Here is a 19,545-nt window from a genome sequence, read left to right as displayed (position 1 = left end):
TCTGAACTGGTGGAACAGGAGCGGACTGACCTATCGGCCCACTTGCCGATGCGCTCTCAAGCCTAAATACTTATATATATATATATATATATATATATATATATATATATATATATATATATATATATATATATATATATATATATATATATATATATATATATATATATATATAATTTTTTTGTGCAGCTTCCTTATTTTTATTTTTATTTTCTGCTAACAAACCTGTACGACTTCACTTCGTTTTTTTTTGCTCCTTTTGGAGGCCAAGGTTGGCGTCCTCTTGCGGGACCCAGTCCGCCCTTGCCTGGGAATGCTCCATAGCGTTTGAGGGGTGAACCATCACTCGTGGGAAGAGGGGGTGGGTACCATGATTTAAGCGATCTACGAGTAATAAATGGCAATGGTTGCATTTGAATGTGACATTTAAGTATACTGTATTTAAATATGAGTGATACCGTTTAATACGGCTATACTGCACTTAATTATCGACAGTTCATAATCCTTGTTTTCTAATATGTATATGCAGAGGCGTGTGCAGGGGGGTGGAGAAGGGACACCTGTTAGCTGGAGTCAGAAGGGGGCCCGAGATTTTTTAAATGACAGATTAAATATATTAAATATATGTTGGGACATAGAGGCAAACAATACAGGGGAGGGCCCCAAAATTTCTGTGCAAGCCCCTGCGTATATGCATGTAAGAACTGCTATGACACCCCACCGCCCACCCTCTCCTCTTTTCAGTGGCGTAGTGATTCGCACTATATTGTTAGTAAACTTATGACATTTGCAAATGGGAAGATTTACAAATTTTCAAACTATGGCGTAGGGAGACATTTTTCATGGATTTTCATTTATATATTTATTTATTTTTGACTCGCAGGCAAATGGACAGATAGATTAGATTGATAAGCCATGAATAGAAATAAAAAAAGAAGCAGACAAATACATATATATAGAAATTATAAATATAATATAAATTATTTTATAAATTTTGTTCCTTCGTAAAAAGGGTTAAACCGGGGCAGCGGAGGCTGAATTAGAAATTTTGGGTAAAGGAGTCGGAGTCTGTGATTTTCTCTCAGAGTCTGCAGCTCTGCCATGTCTTCGGAGTAGGGGTAGTGGAGTCGGATTAATTTTGGGGTCGGGAGCCGGAGCCTGAAATTCCAGCAGTCGAAGGCGGTCACTCCGCAGTCTTGGTTTTAACCCCATTTTCCTCCATCGGGGGCATGCACAGGGGGAGGGGGATAAGGGATACCTGTTGGCTCGGGCCCGAGCCTGAAGAGGGCCCGAGATTTTAAAATGAGGGGTAAATATATGTAGGAATGTAGCGGGTAAACAATATGGAGGGGAAGCTCAAAAGTAATTTGTGACGGTCCCCAAAATTTCTATGCACGCCCCTGTCCTCAATTCGTTACTCCGCTGTTTGCAAGTAAATTTGCTTGTGTATCTTTGTGTTTTCTATTTAACCTAAAATACCAATTCATATAAATTCCATAGACAACATTACTAATACATTCCCAGATCTTTCTTTTTTACAACTGTGGCAAAAATTCGCTTACGAGCCAGTTTTTGCACTGGAAAAATAATACTGACACACTAATCAACTAATAGCGTTTGAAGCAAGGGCCCAAGCTTTTTTTCACGATTTCTTGCATCGATTAATTTGGACATTTTTGAGCTCATTATTTTTTGGACTTATTACTTTTTCTATGCCGCGGCTCATTTTCTCATCTCATATTCGCTTTGTGATTAATTGGTAAAGAATAACATGATCCACTGCTATTGCGTGGCGAATGAAGTTCATGAAAGCTAAATTATTGTAGGAAAATAGAGTCTTTTGTAATAAATAGTGTCGTGTACTTCTTTGACATGAAAAGTTTGTTTTTTAAATTTATTTTCCTTCGGATTGGATATTTTTGAAACTTATTATCTTTGTGTATTTTTTACAATTTTTTCAAGAATATATACAATTTTTTTGGCACAGAAATCATGATTAATTATTTTCTAAATCATATACTTGCCACTTTCTCATACCAAAGATGTTTAAATGAGTTCATTTAAAAAAGTTTTTAAAAATGAATGTTTTTCCCCTTTTTTTCTTAGGACATTGAAATTCTTTAATATAATCTTTTAAATAATATCATAACTGCACACATTTCTTACTGCAGTAGTGCCCAACCTACGGTCCGACAGACAGACCGACAAACACACGTTTTCCCCCATCTTAAAACCCGCACTTTTTAATTCTTCAATATTTCTTTGATTTTCACTTTTTTTTAAATTTTTTTGGTGCTATATGTTGGGATGCATTAAGCTTTGTCTTTTTTTTTTAATTTTTCTTTCTTTCTTCTACTTTAACGGTAAAGTGCTAAAAAATGGCTTCATAATCTTTAGACGAACTATGTAAGTTCTTCATTTTGATGCAGTATGTGTGCTTGTAGCTCCGTAAAATGCATCGTATTTCGAGGGGAGAAAAAAAGCATTTTACACATTTAGAAGAAAATACTTGGTAAACTGCCAAGTTCTTTTTTTTTTACTTCAAATTTACACGCAAATAAAAGACACATATGTAAAGGATTTTTTTAATTTTTTATAAAAAATATAAAAATAAATATTATTTACAATTTCTACCTCAATGTGAGGGAAGATAAATACAGTAAGAGGGCTGTATTTGTATTACAAAAGTCAAAAGCGCATTTCAAAAATTATATATCTTTATATAGTCTTTCTTACATTTTATGATTAAATAAAAAAAGGTCTCCAAAAAGAAGTATAAATAATATCAAAAAGTATTTTTGAAGAGATTTTACTGACTTAAAATTCAGCGAAGGAAAGCATGAGACGCAGAAATATCTTTGATTAATTGAAAACTTCTTTCATGCAACCAACTGCTGCTAAAATACTTAAAACTATACTCTGTTCAATGAAAAGGTAGACTGAAAGTAAACAAATCGGTTGCCATAAGGTTTGCCACGTGTGGAGATTTTCTCTGCAGTAAAAAATGTAAACCGATATTCGCAGTTGGCTGGCTCTGATTTGTTATTTTCCACGCCAAATACGTGATTAATACTGCCAAATGGCGTATTTGTTTATTTATCATTAGTCTATGTCGAGTGTGAACATAGTTTAGATAGAAAGATGCATTAAGTATTATAGTAACAGGCAGGTTGGTATTAATTACTCTTTAAAAAATATTAAATTCTCTTTAAACATCAGACTATTCGACATGTTTTTTTTCAAACTGAATATTAAGTGCAGTTTTCAATGCACACTCGTATTTAAAAAAAAAAAAAAATCTAGTTCAGTATGACCACAATTTTTTTTTAACTTCTGAATGTCATAGAGCCGTACAACGGTTATAGATCAGATTTGTTAAACTAAGTGCTGGTAGCAGCTTCAAAATTAAAATTTTTGCATTCATAAAAGTAATTTTAGCAAATCGATTGGTTTCATGGAAAAGAAATTTCTGCTAGTGACAAACAAACCTATATCTTTAACAAATATACAGCGAAGTAAACGTACAATATAAATAATAGCTATTAAATAAATATGACGGACAGTGATTTAAAAAAATAATAAAAAGCATCCACAATCCTTTATAAATAAATATTTGCGAGGTGACATTGGTCTCAAAAAATGGAAGCAATTAAAATAGCTTTCTGCAAAGTCGAGCAGTTGAAATAAAATGGAATATTCTTTAGAAGAAGATTCCAATGCAGTAACAGCACATAAAGGAACATTGGCGAGGATTTTGTATCAGCATTTCAAAAACATCTGAGTTTGTTGAGAGACACAGGAAAAGTGAAGTCTGGAAACAGGAGAAACTGAAAAAGACCCATTACGGATAGATAGCTTTGCTTCAATTCCACCAAGGGCCCTTCAATATAGAAATTTCAAGAGATGAAACTTTTAATCTGCATATGAAAAGTCTGATACGGAAAATAAGGCATAATTTCTGTGAAGTTTGCTGTGTCCAAGAACTTTCAGTACAGGAATTTCAAGAGATGAAGATGAAAGTGAATCAGCACATGAAAAGTCTGATAAGGAAATATAAGGCATAGATTTGCATGAAACGTTCTGTGTCGAGATTTTTATCTCCGTAAGTTACCGTCCAGACCACTTCAGTTAGTTTGTCACAACATGTATCATTCCATGATTGATGACTTTTTACAATGAATCCATCAACGACTGCTGGAATTACACGTCTGTCATCTTTTTGACCTTGCTGTCTTCTACAAGGACATTTCAGAAAACTTGTGAAGAAGACAGCATGGAAAAAGTTAACAAGGCATAAACTTTCGTGGAAAGTTCTGTAGTATATTTTTATAAGTCCAAGCACCTGAGTTTGCGAGAAGGTACGCGTGAAGCAAAGTCTGGAGATCGAGGAGGAGTTACTGGACGTTCAACTTCTCGGTCCATGTCCTTGGTGAGACCACCAGCAATTGCAGCTATCGCCCACTGTCTGTCCTCGCCCATGACGTCTTCCACCGAGAGATTCTGCTCCTTGAGTCGAGAACGGACTAGATGGTCCAAGAGGTAAATATGTTCGTCGTAAACATCAGGCAATTGTTCTTTCATGAAGTTCGCCAACCTCAAGAGGTATTCCGCATTGTGGCCGCAGTGGCCAGATGCCTCAGATATCTCTGTGGCCAGCTGTGGAAGTGGCACTGGACCCAGGTATAGGTGACTAGACGGAAGGGCTACGTATAGAAGCACAGGAAAGGGCTCGTCTTTGGAATCCCTGGGGTGGAAGGTGACCACTGTTGTTGTGTAACCGCCGATTTTGTTCTCGCGACTGTCCAAGTAGTTTAAGGAAGCCTCAGCAGCCGGTCCCAGCAGGAAAGCTCGACCCCAGGTCACGCCTTGGTTGTCCTCAACGAGAGTTGCCACTCTTCCTGGCTGCAATGAAAAGGCAATTTTAAAAATATGCATCACAGCATTAAAAAGTTAGTATTTTTTTCAGTGCATTATATAAACTCGTAACTTACGTAAACAAATATATACATTTATCTTTGTAAAAGATTTTAAAAATCAAAAGAAAGGGATTATATTTACAATTCTTTATAAATTTCCGTCTTTTATCTTTTCATTTTGTAATTTCTAGTTTTTTCTGCATTATGTTTCTACACTACATTTTTAGTTTTAGATGTTTTTTTTTTTAAATCGAAGCTACTTGTCTGTATTATTGAATGGGATCAATATTACTTTTCGTTGGCTAAGATTACTTTTCTTGGACAACATTTTAATTAAAAAAATTGTACGTGTGTTTGGGCTAGGAAAAAAGACCTACTCATTAGATAACTACTATGCTGTTTTAACTAGTATACATCAACCCAATGTTTGCATAAAATTTTCTTTAATTTCGTGTCTGCCCCAGACTTAGTACTGTCATAAACGGGTTCTTCTTTTAAGTCAAATTGCAAATTCTAAGGACTGCATGACCTGGAAAGGAATTTCTGCTTGTTGTGACTCCCTCTTCCTTGAGAGAATTCTGGTTATTGCCGTGTCCAAAATGACATGGTTCAGTTTTTAGGCTCTCTATATTCAAGCATAGTTGAAACTAGGGCTGCGGAGTCGAACTGATTTTAAAGTAAAGGAGTCGGAGTTGAAGACTCAAACATTTCGGAGTCTGTCATTTTCCCTCCGACTCCGCAGTCCTAATTGAAACACGAGGGTGCCCACCTAGTGAGGAGGTGGGTCATGGCGCCATTGAAATTTTTAGGGGAGTTTGGGGGTATTTTTCACTTTTGGGAGGGGCTCTTACTTTTTGGGGAGTTTTTGCGATATTTAGGGGTGCGCCCTTGCTCTTAGGGGAGACACCCCTGTGAAACACGTAACAAGAAGGAAAGGGCGCTCATATGCGAAATTTTAAGGGGGGGGGCTCAGATATTTTCCCCATGGTTTAGCAGGATATTTTCCCCATGAAAACCGGTTTCGGTACAGATTAGAGTTATTAAAATTTGACATTTTTAATTATTTATTCATAAATTGCTGGAGAAGCAATGTTTTTGCATTTTTGCAAAGAAAAAAATACTAAAAGCAAAGGAGTTCTAATTTCAAAGGGGGGCTTGAGCCTCCACTTGCCCCCCCCCATATGGGCGCCCTTGAGAAGGACTCCTTTCCCTCATTTGAATGCCTATGTACTTTGAGCTTTTTAGAGCCGTCAGAACCTCACATATCTTATCTTATCTTGTCCGAGAAACTGGGTATAAGAGCCTTCTTTTTATTGTTATTATTCACGAAAAAGTGAAGCAAGGCAAGCAAAAATAGTAAACGCTGTTGACTTTGAAACGGTTCCTAGACTTCGTCTGGCACTGTTCCGAGCGAACACTTTCAACGCGAGATAAAAGAAAAACGTGAATAAAGTCGCTCGGGTCATTAATCTATAATATTATGTCAGGGTTGTTTATTCATACAAATGAAGGATTCGCGTTCTTAGATTCATAAGCTCAATGGCATGGGAAACTCTTATTTATAAATCGTTTGTTCGAATTTTCCAGAATGGCAGCGGTTTTCTTTGCTCGAGAAGATAAACGATTTCTTAGGCAGCATGCAAAACCAAATACAACCTTGCTTGTTCTTCGAACCGATTGTTTGAAAGAACAAATTTTTAAAAGGGCTATTATTCTATTCAAACAAGTTAATAACAGTAGCACTGGATCTTTTTCTCCACTGAAGAATATTTAAACCTTCATTTTAAATGATAAATATATTAATGGAGCGTAAATAAAACTATTTTATATTGTGTACTTATTTGTGCATCTGTTCAATGGATTCCATTATTAAAGAGTTGACTAAAACTAGAACATTAATGATTGTTATTGGAATTCTTCAAAAGTATTATTATCCTTTCAGTTTCTCCCTGCATCTTTTTTTGTTTTTTCGAAAATTTTGATAAATTGTTCAGAGAAGTTTGATCGTAAAATTCTTTTCTTTCACTGTGAAGATAGAATTTTAACAAAACTGAACACAAATGGAAGTGACATCATTGCTAATGGTGCCCACCCCCTAAGAGCAAGGACGCACCCCTCTAAATATCGCGAAGACCTCCCCCCCCCAAACAAGAAAATACCCATCAAAACACCTGCTTAAAACTTTTAATGGCGCAGTCCGCTCCATGACATCCCCACCCCCCCCCTAAGTAGGCATCCCTGTCATAGCTTAGCAATTACTTGGCGACAACTTAGTGGTGGCACTGAAAATGAGATGCCAAGTCTAGTTTCAGCTTGGCGAGATTCCCATAGAACTTTGTTAAACTAGTGTCAAGAGTTTTATCGACAATGTTTATAAAACAATATTATTTTATTTATTTTGTATCGGTTCGCACTCAAGAGGCAAACTAATGTTTAAATTTGAATAATAAGTACTAAAAACTTCAAATTCAGACAAATGTCATTCTCGTGCTTTGCTGAATGCATTAAAAAAATCTATTAGATAATTTACGAACATTGTTTTAAAATATTAAATTTAATTGAATATAACTTTAAAAACATCGTTGTTATGTTTGCATTTAGAGTCAAGTTTTTTTTAACTTTGCGTAAATAACAACTTTAAACTTTGATATGTGTTTTCTAAATTGAAACGATGATGGTCTTCAGTCATAAAATTATTTTTTTCTGTGCCAAACAGTATAAAAATAAGTTATTTCACAAACTAGTGACAAAAACGATTTCAAAATTTGAAACCCTTCAACCAAATTCACTAATAAAACCAAATTGAAACTTAATATTTTCTAAAATTAAACTATAATCATCTACAGTTTTAAAAATAGAAAGGGAAAAAATGCATTTTTTAATCGTGGGGCTATCTAATCTTTTGGCGATTTTGGAGACTCATGACAGATACAATTTCAAATATTTATGGATGACTCAACTGAAGTTGACTAGTTAAGATTGGAGTGATTATGTAATTTTCTTTTATGGTTGATAAGTTGTTAATAGAATTTTATTTTATCAACACAAACGATACAAAAGAGAGAGGTGTGTGGAGAGACCACTTGAGGATTGATAAAAAAAAACCGCCGCATTTAGAAGTTTTATCAGAATTCGAAATCTTCTCACGCCTAAAACAATAACCGTGGGATTTTCTCCCCCTTTTCATCACTTATAAGATCATTGACTTACTGTAAAATATCACGTAATAACAACTCACCAGTATTGCATTGTTGAAACAAAACGTTGTTACAAAATGAAAAGTAAAAATTAGTTGAGATTTTCATTTCAAATTGATAAATACTTTTCCACCTTTCAATGGGATGTTATAATCAGGGCCTTATTACTAAATAGGCCGTGCCCTAAAGCCCCTACTATTTAGGAGCCCCCAAATGGCAAAAGTCGTTTTAGTCAATGGCTGAAATTGTTCTATCTAATAGTTAAACTGTAAAGTTTAAATTTAAGGGGTCCCAAAAAATTATTTTGGCCTTGAGCCCCCTAATATCTTAATCGGGCCCTGGTTATAATGCATTTTTTTTTCTTGCTTACGTTAGATTTAAGTTTTACTAATACGTCTGTAGTTTTTAAACACCTAGAGAGCTTTTGTACAAATTTTTAAAGTGATAAGCGAGGGATGTATACCTTACCAAGGATGAGAACTCTTTCCATAATGGGATCGTTTCCAAAATTTTAAAAATATTTTTTTCTCAAAGAGCATGCAATTCGCTGCTTGATTATCATAACGTGGAAACGTAGTAGAAAGATGCGACAAAGTGCATCATTTGTGACGTCATCAAGAGCACGCCTTGTTTGAAAAATCAGACATTAAAAAAATTAATTTAAAAAAAACTGTTGGGAAAATGAAAGTAATTTCCTGGTCCATGTCTTTTTTTTTTCTTTTTTTTTTTTTTTTTTTTGCTAATTCTATCCATTTCTATGACTAAAAGAAGTACTTTCGACTGAAGGAAACCACCCCATTCGAAAATCGCACCTTTGCCTTACTCAGGATGAAAACTGTTTGTGAAACGCCAGATTGCTATTGCTAGGGCTACTCACATATTAGTGGTAATAATGATGTAAGCGTGAAAATTTTACCATATTTTATATTTATGAAAATAAATTTAAAAAAAAACCTGCATTCAAACTTTATTTTGTTTGAACAATTCTAAACTCACGTAGACAAAAAAAAACTATGATGCAGCATTTATAAACTCGTGCAATAAAAAAAATTAAAAAAAAAACTAATAAATAAATAAAAATGAAAAAAAAAAGGATTTTCTGCTTGGAAAATATTTAAAAGTTATTTCAGAAAAAGTTTAACTTTAATTACCTTTTATCTTTTTTTTCCCAAAAGATGTATTAAAACGAGTGAACTTTGGCTTAGTACGAGTAAGAGGTGTAGTTTAGTCTAGTACAGTGAAACCTGTGTAAGTTGACCACTCGTGGTGCAGTACTTTGGCGGTCAACTTAGACAGGTGGTCAACTTATAAAGGGCGGTAATGTTTTTTTTTTGTCATTTCTTGCACCATGTATTCATTTTTTGAGGAATTCACCCTTACTTTTTCTGTTCAGCTCCACTTTCATTGTTTAAAATTATTGAAAGTGAAACAATAATTAAAAATACTATTCAAATACTTTTGTTATTTTTCCCTTGTTTTTAACTATATTAGACACTGCAGTTTTAGAAATTCCATAAATTCCAGCTAATTTTCTCTTGCTTTCTCCATTTTTAATTACTTTTAATATTTCATACTTTTTATTAATCTCAAGTTCCACTAACTTTCTTTTTGAAGCCTTTTTATGTAAAACTTATAGCACAAAGAGCAACAAGCTCGACTCTCCCAGTTCATAAAGGCAAAATTAAAATGTCCTATCTCTTAATCCCTTGCGCCAGAAACATGTAACTTTACTCATTACTCATTAGCAGGCCCAGATCTGCGTACCTGCAGTGCGAGGGGTCCGCGTCCTTAAAGGGGCTAACGGCCCTAGAAATTGTTGAAAAAATAGAAAAAAAACTAGTACTAAGGCTTATTCGCTTTTCAAATAAACACTGCTGGCTACTAGGGAGAGGCCCTATATATTTTGTTGCAGGGGGCCCAAAATGTATAGATCCGGGCCAGCTCTTTTTATCAGAATTCCTGTGTTGCCACAACGTATTGCAACTGAAAGAAAGGACTTTGAACTTTTCTACTGACATCTATTTTCATTAAACAGAGTAAAAAAAGCTATCTCAAATAGAACAACAAATAAAAAACAAATTTGGAGAGTAAAAAGAAGCATAAGCTTTATGCTGCTGTTTAGTTAGTAAAATGCTAGTATGTCATCAAAGCATTAAAAACATTCTTTGAAAGCTGTCGAAAATATTATTATTATTATTCTTATAAATAAATAAATAATAAAATAAAATAATATGCTGAAGAAAGTTTAAAGAAAATAAACCAAGTGGTCAACTTACAAAGGGTTTTTTACAATACTCCAGACCAAACTTGGCTTACATTTGTGGTCAAGATAGAGAGGTGGTCAAGTTACAGAGGTTTTCCTTCATTATATGAGATAGGGCTAATTCCGTTCCTGACAAAAGTGGTCAACATAGACAGGTGGTCAACTTACAAGGGTGGTCAACTTTACAGGTTTTACTGTAGTGGTTTGAATAAGTAAATAAATAAATAAATAAATAAGGAACGAACTTGAGCCCCGGTTTATTGTTTTTTTCTTAAGCAGATGTTTTACAAATAAATTTCCCGGTTACTACTAACATCTACCCGAAATAATAACAAACTGTATTAAATTGGTTACGATTGGCTAACATAGAATAAAGAAGTAAAAAATCCGCATACACAGTGAAAGAAGATTAGCAATACGTACGAACAAAATATTCAAGCAAATAAAGCTACTCTGCCAAGTTCGCAATGTTCTTCCCTTGTTTTTCGAGAATCTTCCGGCAACGAAAACATGCGCAAAACCTAAATGATAATGTATGGTTTTGTTTACAATTTTTAGTTTACTAAATGCTTCTTAGGTCAGTCATAGTTTTGAACCTCTTTCCGTTTTGTAGTCAGTGTGAAAACATAAACATAAATCAATACGACTTGATGTTTTCGGAGCAATATTCGAATATTCCAGTTCAACGTGTTGTAATCTTTTTTTTTTTTTTTCATTTTACGATGCGCGTACGATATACTAGTTCTAAAGCAATCAAAAATCAACAAATGTATGGTATCTGGAGATAGAAAAACATAATACATTGCATTGCCGAATATGCAGATTTGTATGAGTATACAAGCGGAAACGCCAAGACTTTGAAAATTAACCTAACAAATCAATCAAGTCTGTCTAGGTAATAATTTTTACACATTGATGAATGTCTTTAAAAATATTTTTGCTTATAATTCTTTTTTTTTTCTTTTTAGCGAACAATAACGAGAAAAAGAGTGGCTTCGTAGGAAAAAGCAACATAAAGCATTGATTCCGAAACTGTGCAGTGCGTTTAATCGAATAGCCGTGAAGTCACAGGGGCGTCGCGTAATTTTGCATTACCTTCACAAATAAAATTAAAGATTAATTAATTATGAAACTTTTACGGTATTTCGTGGCAACCTCATAAAAAAAGTATGAGCTATGGATTGTTGTGATTGGTTATTGCGAATATTTCAAGAGGGGAAATAAATTACGATAAAATTTGCATATAATTCGATGCTAATTTTATCGAAAAACAACAAGACCACGCCCACTTACATGTATTCACATACATGTGCCTTAATATCCCAAAGTCAGAGGGGGACAATGGCCTCTCTTGATTCCCCACCCCGCTTCTTCTAAATAATGACAGATTATCAGACATGATTTTACTCAAAGAAGGGCGCCGAGGGACAATCGCAATTCTAGAGACCTCTTGATTCAAAAAAGTTTTGGGATCAACGGCCCCCATCCAATCAATCAGTGGAGGGATCGAACGAGGATAAAAGGATAAACTTAAATTAATCACTCATGTTGTACTTTTTTTTTTTTTTTCAAATAAAAGTTTTAAAAAAAAAGAAAGAAAAAACCTTGTCAAATCTTAAGATGACATTGTGAGAAAAATATATATCTATAATTTAGGGAGGGAGGGTTCCAACTATGTGTATAAATAAATAATGAAATGTGAAATAAATAAATAAATAAGAATCTCTAAGAATGTGACACAAGGAAGAAGTTATGAATTAAGATGGAGCTTCCCGGTACTTCAACGCGGGAAGTTTAAAAAGGTTCCTACTCACAACGGTTAGTAGAAAATATTTTACGTTTGCAAAACAGGTGAATATTTAGTATATTTCTACAGAAAAAGGGGAAAGGAAACACCGAACTGAAATAAAAAAAAAAAAAAAAAGATCTGTACGGATCACGCATGATTTATATGCATTTGCGGACTGGACCATTTAGAGACGCATTTATATTGTTAGAAACGTAATTACAGTTGAAAATTCAGAAACGCATTTACTTGTACGTATATTACAATATTCGTTTCGTTGAACAATTTCAGATACTTTTCCCTGTTGCGTTTAAATTTTTAAAAAGTCTACCTACTTAAAAAATTGAGAAAAAGCATTTATTCTAGAGCTATTTTCCTCACATTGATAATTAAATAGTTTTGGACCATTATAAACATTTCTTTTTCGAACGAACGTAAGTACAAATTAAATTCTAAACCTTGAATAATCGTTTTTTTCCTTGAAGATAATATCATTCTAATTTTAAATTATATTTTAGATTTAACATATACGACTTTTAAGTGCATATATTTCATGGTCGATGATAGCATATAATGAAACTTGATGATTGCCTAGCAGTCTAGCTCTAGATTGTTACAGCAGACCTCCGATTAACTGGGATGATCGGGAAATGCCTCAGCCGGATAAACAAATATACCGGATAATCCAATTTATGCAATCTTTGATGAGATATTTTTTAATGTAAAACTGTACACAAAACATTAACTAATACAAAAGAAAAGTTCAAAAAAAAAAATTCTGATGAGAGAAAATTTAAAATTTGTCTAGGCTTAAAACTACCCATTAATAGAAGTTTTCAGTTCACTTTATTTTTTTGTGACAAATGAAATTTAAGATCTGTTTTTTGTTTGCTTCAAGACAAATTCTGCTCCATAAATTTCTTAAAAATTTTTCTACAGGTGGGCTACTTCCCTCTTATTCTAAATAATTTAGCAACCTTTCCGGACAGTCCGCAGCCCGGATAAACCGATCCCAGTTAATCGGAAATCCACTGTATCAATAAGAAAAAGAAACATGAATTCAAGAAAACGTTACCTTTTCTTTATTTCCTCGGTGAAAGTCATTGCCCTGCCAAAATCTACGGACGTAACCTTTGATGTAACCGACTTTGCTGTCCAAGTACTCGAAACCAGGATTCCAAATCAAGGATCCGTAACCAAAAACCCACATGGCTTTGTTTACAAAAGCTTCACTTCTCAATATTATGTTTATACTCTAGCTACCAAGGCTGGACCTATGGGGTGCTCAGGCGGTATCCCTCTCTTTATATCCGAGCACGTGTCATTATCACAATTTGCGAGGAAGCGGTGGAAGATACAAGCGTTTTCAGGTGCGTGGAGAGGTTACTGGGATAGGAGAAGTCGCGCCAAAGCGTTTTCGCCAACATCGCCAAGGCTCGAAATACGTCAAAAGAAAACATCTGGAAAGACGAATTAATGCGATGGAATTGAATTGATTAAAGAATTACGAAGTTGTGACGTATAGTTCTTAACTTTGATGTCACGTGTAATGTTTTGTCGCTCTGGAAACATTACTTGCTCCAAACATTGGCAAATATATAAATTATGTTGATTTTCCCGTCGGAAAAAGTATGCATTGAAATCGTTCTACAAATGTTTCATCTTCATACCCCCCCCCCCATTCGTATATTATCATACACAATTTGTTTACACCAGTTTTGTTGCAGTTTTTGTTGAAAACTTTTGCATAGATAAAACGTTTTGACTTTAAAAACTGATATTTAACTAAGATAGCACATGGAAATAAAACAAATGCTATAACAAAGCAAAGGGATTTCTGAGGCTTTCCACCACAATTTAAACTTTTTAATAATTAAAAACGTCACATAAGCAAATTTAACTCAACAACATTGATATACTTGTTTAAAAAAAAAAAACTATGCTTAAAAATAAAATATTTTTGCATATTATCTTTACTAATAATAAAGCTCAAAGCTTGTCTGGATATCTGGAACTCAGTCGAGAGATCTGTCTGGATCTCTGTTGGGATATCTGTCTGGATCTTTGTGACGAGCATAGCGCCTAAATCGTTCGGCCGATTTTCATGGAATTTAGTACAAAATTAGTTTGTAGCATGGGGGTGTGCACATCGAAGCGATTTTTCCAAAGTTAGATTCTGTTCTTTTTCTATTCCAAGTTTAAGAGCATTTTACCAAGCAAATTATCGTAACATAGACGATTAACATAGACATAAATTACCAAATTATCATGGAACCGTAACATGGGTGAGCAATTGTACATAACAAATTGGCGAGAAATTCATCATCCAAACTAATGACCTTTTAATTTTCTGTTATGGGCAAAGCCGTGTGGGTACCGCTAGTTACTATATATATTTAAAAATAAAGTTATAATATGCAAAAAAGTTAACAACAACAAATATTTAAAATATATATATATTTTTTAAATTAAGGTATAAAGGCCTCCTACACACGAGGCGGTTAGTTGAATCAATTTTTCCAAAAAGTTGCTTGTCAAATATAGTTGAGGCAAACCCAGAGTTGCCAAATAGTAAAAATTTTTCCCCCTAAACTGAATTCATAAAATCCCTAAAAACCCCTAAATGACGTCAGAAAGTCACGTGATCCTTTGACTGTGACGTCACACATGGGATTAAAAGGTCACGTGACCATTGCTATTTTTCGCTGCTGAGTGAGTAAAGGCATTTTTATCATTTTTATGTGATTTCTGATCAAAACCATAGACTATAAAGACTCAAAAAAAGACTATGTAAGTAAAAAAATAAAAGAAACAATCGAAAAATTACGTTTTCAAAGGTAAAAGAAAAACATTTTTACCTGATAAAACCCTAAAATTAAAACCCCTACATTTACCCCTAAAAATTTTATCCCCCTAAAAAAATCCCATTCTAAAATTTCCCCCCTAAATTTAGGGGGAAAACTCTAAGTTGGCAACCCTGGCGCAAACCTAACCTGGTACCATTGTGAAGGTTACAGAAATCCTAATCACAGCAATACGACGCTGACAGGTTAGGTTTGCCTCAACTATAGTTGACTGGCCATTTTCGTTGTCTTCACACGAGGCAACTTAGTTGAATTAACTTTTCTTCTAGTAAGCCGTGTCGCGAAACAACTTCTAACTCTCTTCAGCCACGCGGTTATAACAGATACATGAAACCAATTAACTTAAAACATTTTATTGAAGAAAAATTATGAACTAAATGAACGAGCATAAATTAAAATCATAACAGAACTAACAGAAGCAACATAAGCACTTGAACATGAATTCACTGAGTATATATACAAACTGCTTGGCTAATACTGTTGCCATTTTAAAAAACATAAAAGTTTTTCCACATACTCCCCACCTGTACTCTTTAATGAGTACACTAAAACTTAAGAATATAAATTAAACAGATCTATCAATTTAAACTAAATTAGACATTTCAATCATCACTTAAATTAACAATCAACTTACTTCAGTCTGAAATTAAACTAATTTAAACATTCAATAAACAATACATTTCATTACAAAACAGTCACTTCGAATGGATAGAGTAGTTGAATTGCTCTTCTTAAGCAACCTTTAGACGTGCGGACTATGCATGCACGTACATTGCCATCTCTTCCTATGAGAACTTTATCGATCACACCCATGTCCCACAGTAACTTATTTTTCAAAGGTCCTTCAACAAGCACTACATCTCCAATTTTTAAGTTCTGTTGGGAGTGAGGATCTAAAAAATTATGAGCACTTCTCAATTGCAATAAATACTGTTCTTTCCATTGAGACCAAATTTGCTTGATTAAACGAGTCTGGAACAATTTACGTTTCTGTAAAGTCTTTTGGTTAGAGTTTTTGTCAAATACCTCAAGGAAATAATTTGGAAAGTTAATCTTGTCCTTTCCTGGAAATAAAAAACATGAAGGTGTTAATGCAATTGGTTCATTTAAATCATTGAACTCATAGGTAATTGGTCTATTATTCAAAATAAACTCAATTTCTGTAAGAATGGTAGCAAGCTCTTCTAATGTCAATAGAGCTCTACCGAGTATTTTTCTCAGCGGGTCTTTAATACTTTTCATCAATCGTTCCCAGAAACCTCCCCACCATGGAGAACGTTCTGGAATAAATTTCCAAATGATGTTTTCCGACGCTACAAAATTCTGCAGCTCTGGATGCTTTATTATTTTACGAAAAGATTTCAGTATTTCACAAGATGAACGGAAAGTCTTTGCATTATCAGAAAATATTATTTTTGTATTTCCTCTTCTTGCTAGGAAACGTCTCAAAGCTAAGATAAAACTTTTTACGGACATATCTTGCACTACTTCAATATGAACCGCTCTAGTTACGGCACATGTAAATAATACAATGTACACTTTCTCACAACTGTTTAATTTAGATTTAACAGTTATTGCACCACTAAAGTCAGTTCCCACATTAGTAAACGGTGGACTTTCAGCAATACGTTCCAAGGGTAATTGACCAGTTAACTGCTTAGCTGGTTTTAAAGAATATTTTTTGCAGATTAAACAAGTAGAAATAACTCTTTTCACAGTTTGTCTTCCTTTCGGTATCCAGAATTTCTTACGCACTTGAGCTAAAGTTGATGATACACCCGAATGAAAGACACGAAGATGTTCATGAAAAATCACCAATTCCGCAAATTTCGATTTCGGAAGTAAAACTGGATGTTTTTCATTTTCAGTCAATGGAGCCTCCTTTAGACGTCCTCTTACCCTAAGAACACCAGTCTCGTCCAGATATGGAGATAAGGAATAAATCTTAGAAGATTTACTAATCTGCTGATTCTTTTGAAGCCTTTGAATTTCCTCGCGGAACACTTCCCACTGCACAGTTTTTATCCACATCTCTTCAGCTTCTTGTAATTCTATAGCACTCAGTGGACCCTTTTCAATTGATAATTTTCTGGACTTCGAAATAAATCTCAACACCCATGCAGTCACTCTCAGTAATTTTTTGAAATTACTAAAGTCGTTAACTTTTAATACAGGACTGTACGATGAAACAACCGTGTTAACACTAACTTTCAAAAGTTCAACTTTCGCCGCGTCATTCGAACAGTATTGTTTCTGCAACGGCCACTCATCTCTAGGACTAGTCAACCACTTTGGTCCGCGCCACCACACGCTGTCATTTTTCAACAAACTCAATGATTCACCTCTTGTCAGTTTATCTGCTGGATTCATTAAACCTGGACAAAATTTCCACATACTAGGCGAAGTCAAATCTTGAATAAGACAAATACGATTTGCAACAAATTGTTTCCACTCCCTAAATGAACCTCTAATCCAACACAAACAGATTTCTGAATCCGTCCATAATATTACTCTATCAGACAAATTATTAAATAAACCAGACAAATATTTACACAATTTTGCAGCCACTAACACTCCTAACAATTCCAGTCTCGGAAGCGTTAATTTTTTCAACGGTGCCACTCTGACTTTTGACATTATAAAGGACGTCGAAACTTCCCCCTTCTTATTACTATACCTAAAGTATGCAACCGCACCATAAGCCACTAATGACGCGTCCGAAAATATGTGTATTTCAACAGAATCCCTAAGGTCACTCACATTTAAAAAGAAATATCTTTCTACCGTTATGGAATCTAAATCTTTAATCTCCCCATACCACTTCCTCCACTTCAAAGTCAAATTCTCTGGCAATTCATCATCCCAATCTGCACCTATTTTCCAAATATCTTGCATTAAACATCTAATTCTTACAACAAAAGGAGACAAAAAACCCATTGGATCAAATATCATTGCGGCTGTCTGCAGCACACAACGCTTAGTATTTTTCAACGAAGATAAATTACTCAACAAAGATTTTACATCTAATGACAAACTGTCCTCTTTAGTATTCCAATTCAACCCCAACACCTTTAACTGACAATTTTCCAAACACTCACTAGAACTCAGACCCTGGTCAACCCATAAAGATTCCAATTCAACTGAATTAGATCTGAGCTTTCTTAAGTTGAAACCCCCATCTTTCAAAACTGATACGGCATCAGACGACAACTGAAATGCTTCTTCCACGCTTTCAGCTCCAAAATACAAATCATCGACGTACAATGAACTTCTCAACATTTCAACAGTTGTACGCCTATTATCTTCATATTTTTTTATGTGAGTTTTAATTGTAGCACTGAGAACAAAATTTGACATTGTACAACCGAATGGTAATCGATTCATTTGCATAATTTTATATCCCTCAGAGTTATTTGAAGCCCAAATAAATTTCAAATAGTTACGATCATTTTTTGCAATACTAATCATAAGGAAAGCCTTTTCAATGTCTGCATTGAATGCAATTTTAAACTTCCTGAAGTTTAACATAATATCAAGAATGTTAGCGTTTAAATTTGGACCACATTCTAACGCATTATTTAACGAAATATTTTGCTTTAATTTTGAACTACAATTAAAAACGAGTCTCACTTTAGTCGTATCCTTATCAATCCTAACAACAGGACGATGTGGCATAAAGTATTCGTTTTCAGTTCTAATACATTCCTGAACTATACCTAGCCGTTCTTGTTCCTCAATAATTTTATTATATTCTTTAGCCAACCATTCATCCTTCCGAAGAATTATTTGCAATTCATCAAATCTTTTCTTTGCATTACAAAAGTTATTCCCTAACTCAATCGGGGAAAATTTCCATAGCAATCGTGTTTCATATCTACCCTGAATGAATTTTAAATTTGATTGAAATCTTTCTATTATACGCTTATCTGTTAAAGTTAATTCTTCCTTATCTGTGATACCTAAAACATCAAGATCCCAAAGAACCTGAACATCCTTTGCAATTACGCAATCCGTAGCCAAAACTCCTACGAAGCTTGAATTGCAATTTTGTTGGACCCCCTGAATAGCTAACCCAAACATCGTTGGTACGCAACTTAATGTTTCATTTATTTTGAACACTTTTGAATCGCAAATTATACCCCAAAACACATCCCCTCCAATTAAAACTTCAATTTCATTTTCACTATTACACATATCTGCAAGGAACAAGCCTTTCTTTTGCAATGCATTTTGAACGTTGACATTAGGTACTGCTAAGGATGCTGAAGTTATTGTTTGCGTTACTAAAACTTCAATTTCAATTGATGATTCAGAATTATTTCTATTTGATAGTTTAAGTTTTGCAACCTCATAAATTCTTTCCGATGTTTTTACCGAACCGAAAGAATAAACTGAAAGCCTTTCCCTTCTAACTATATTTAATTTTAAACGACTTGCTAAAGATTTTGTGATCCAAGATCTTTCAGAACCGTTATCTAAAAGTACTCTAGCAATTTCTACAGAATTTGAATCTTTACCT

The 19,545-nt window shown here is 34.2% G+C and overlaps 1 protein-coding gene across 1 annotated transcript; it reads right to left on the bottom strand.

The window, feature by feature from the left end:
- Positions 1-4,267: 4,267 nt before the first annotated feature.
- Positions 4,268-13,495, bottom strand: LOC129222645 (glutathione-specific gamma-glutamylcyclotransferase 1-like). Its single transcript, XM_054857176.1, has 2 exons — positions 13,238-13,495; positions 4,268-4,902 (listed from the first exon to the last, which is right to left on the bottom strand). Exons 1-2 carry the CDS (start codon positions 13,370-13,372, stop codon positions 4,327-4,329), a joined length of 711 nt encoding a protein of 236 aa, XP_054713151.1. The 5' UTR covers positions 13,373-13,495; the 3' UTR covers positions 4,268-4,326.
- Between the last annotated feature and the right edge of the window lie 6,050 nt (positions 13,496-19,545).

This window comes from Uloborus diversus, chromosome 5 (genome assembly GCF_026930045.1).
Source record: "Uloborus diversus isolate 005 chromosome 5, Udiv.v.3.1, whole genome shotgun sequence".
Classification (NCBI taxonomy): Eukaryota; Metazoa; Arthropoda; class Arachnida; order Araneae; family Uloboridae; genus Uloborus; species Uloborus diversus.
This window is presented reverse-complemented; position numbering and strand designations above follow the sequence as displayed.

What these genes read in the sequence shown, in the direction of transcription:
- LOC129222645 (XM_054857176.1), bottom strand. Translation starts at nt 13,372, where the DNA reads ATGTGGGTTTTTGGTTACGGATCCTTGATTTGGAATCCTGGTTTCGAG. An exon ending in ACCGAGGAAATAAAGAAAAG is followed by an intron (nt 4,903 to 13,237) that starts GTAACGTTTTCT and finishes TTTTCATTGCAG; the next exon opens with CCAGGAAGAGTGGCAACTCT.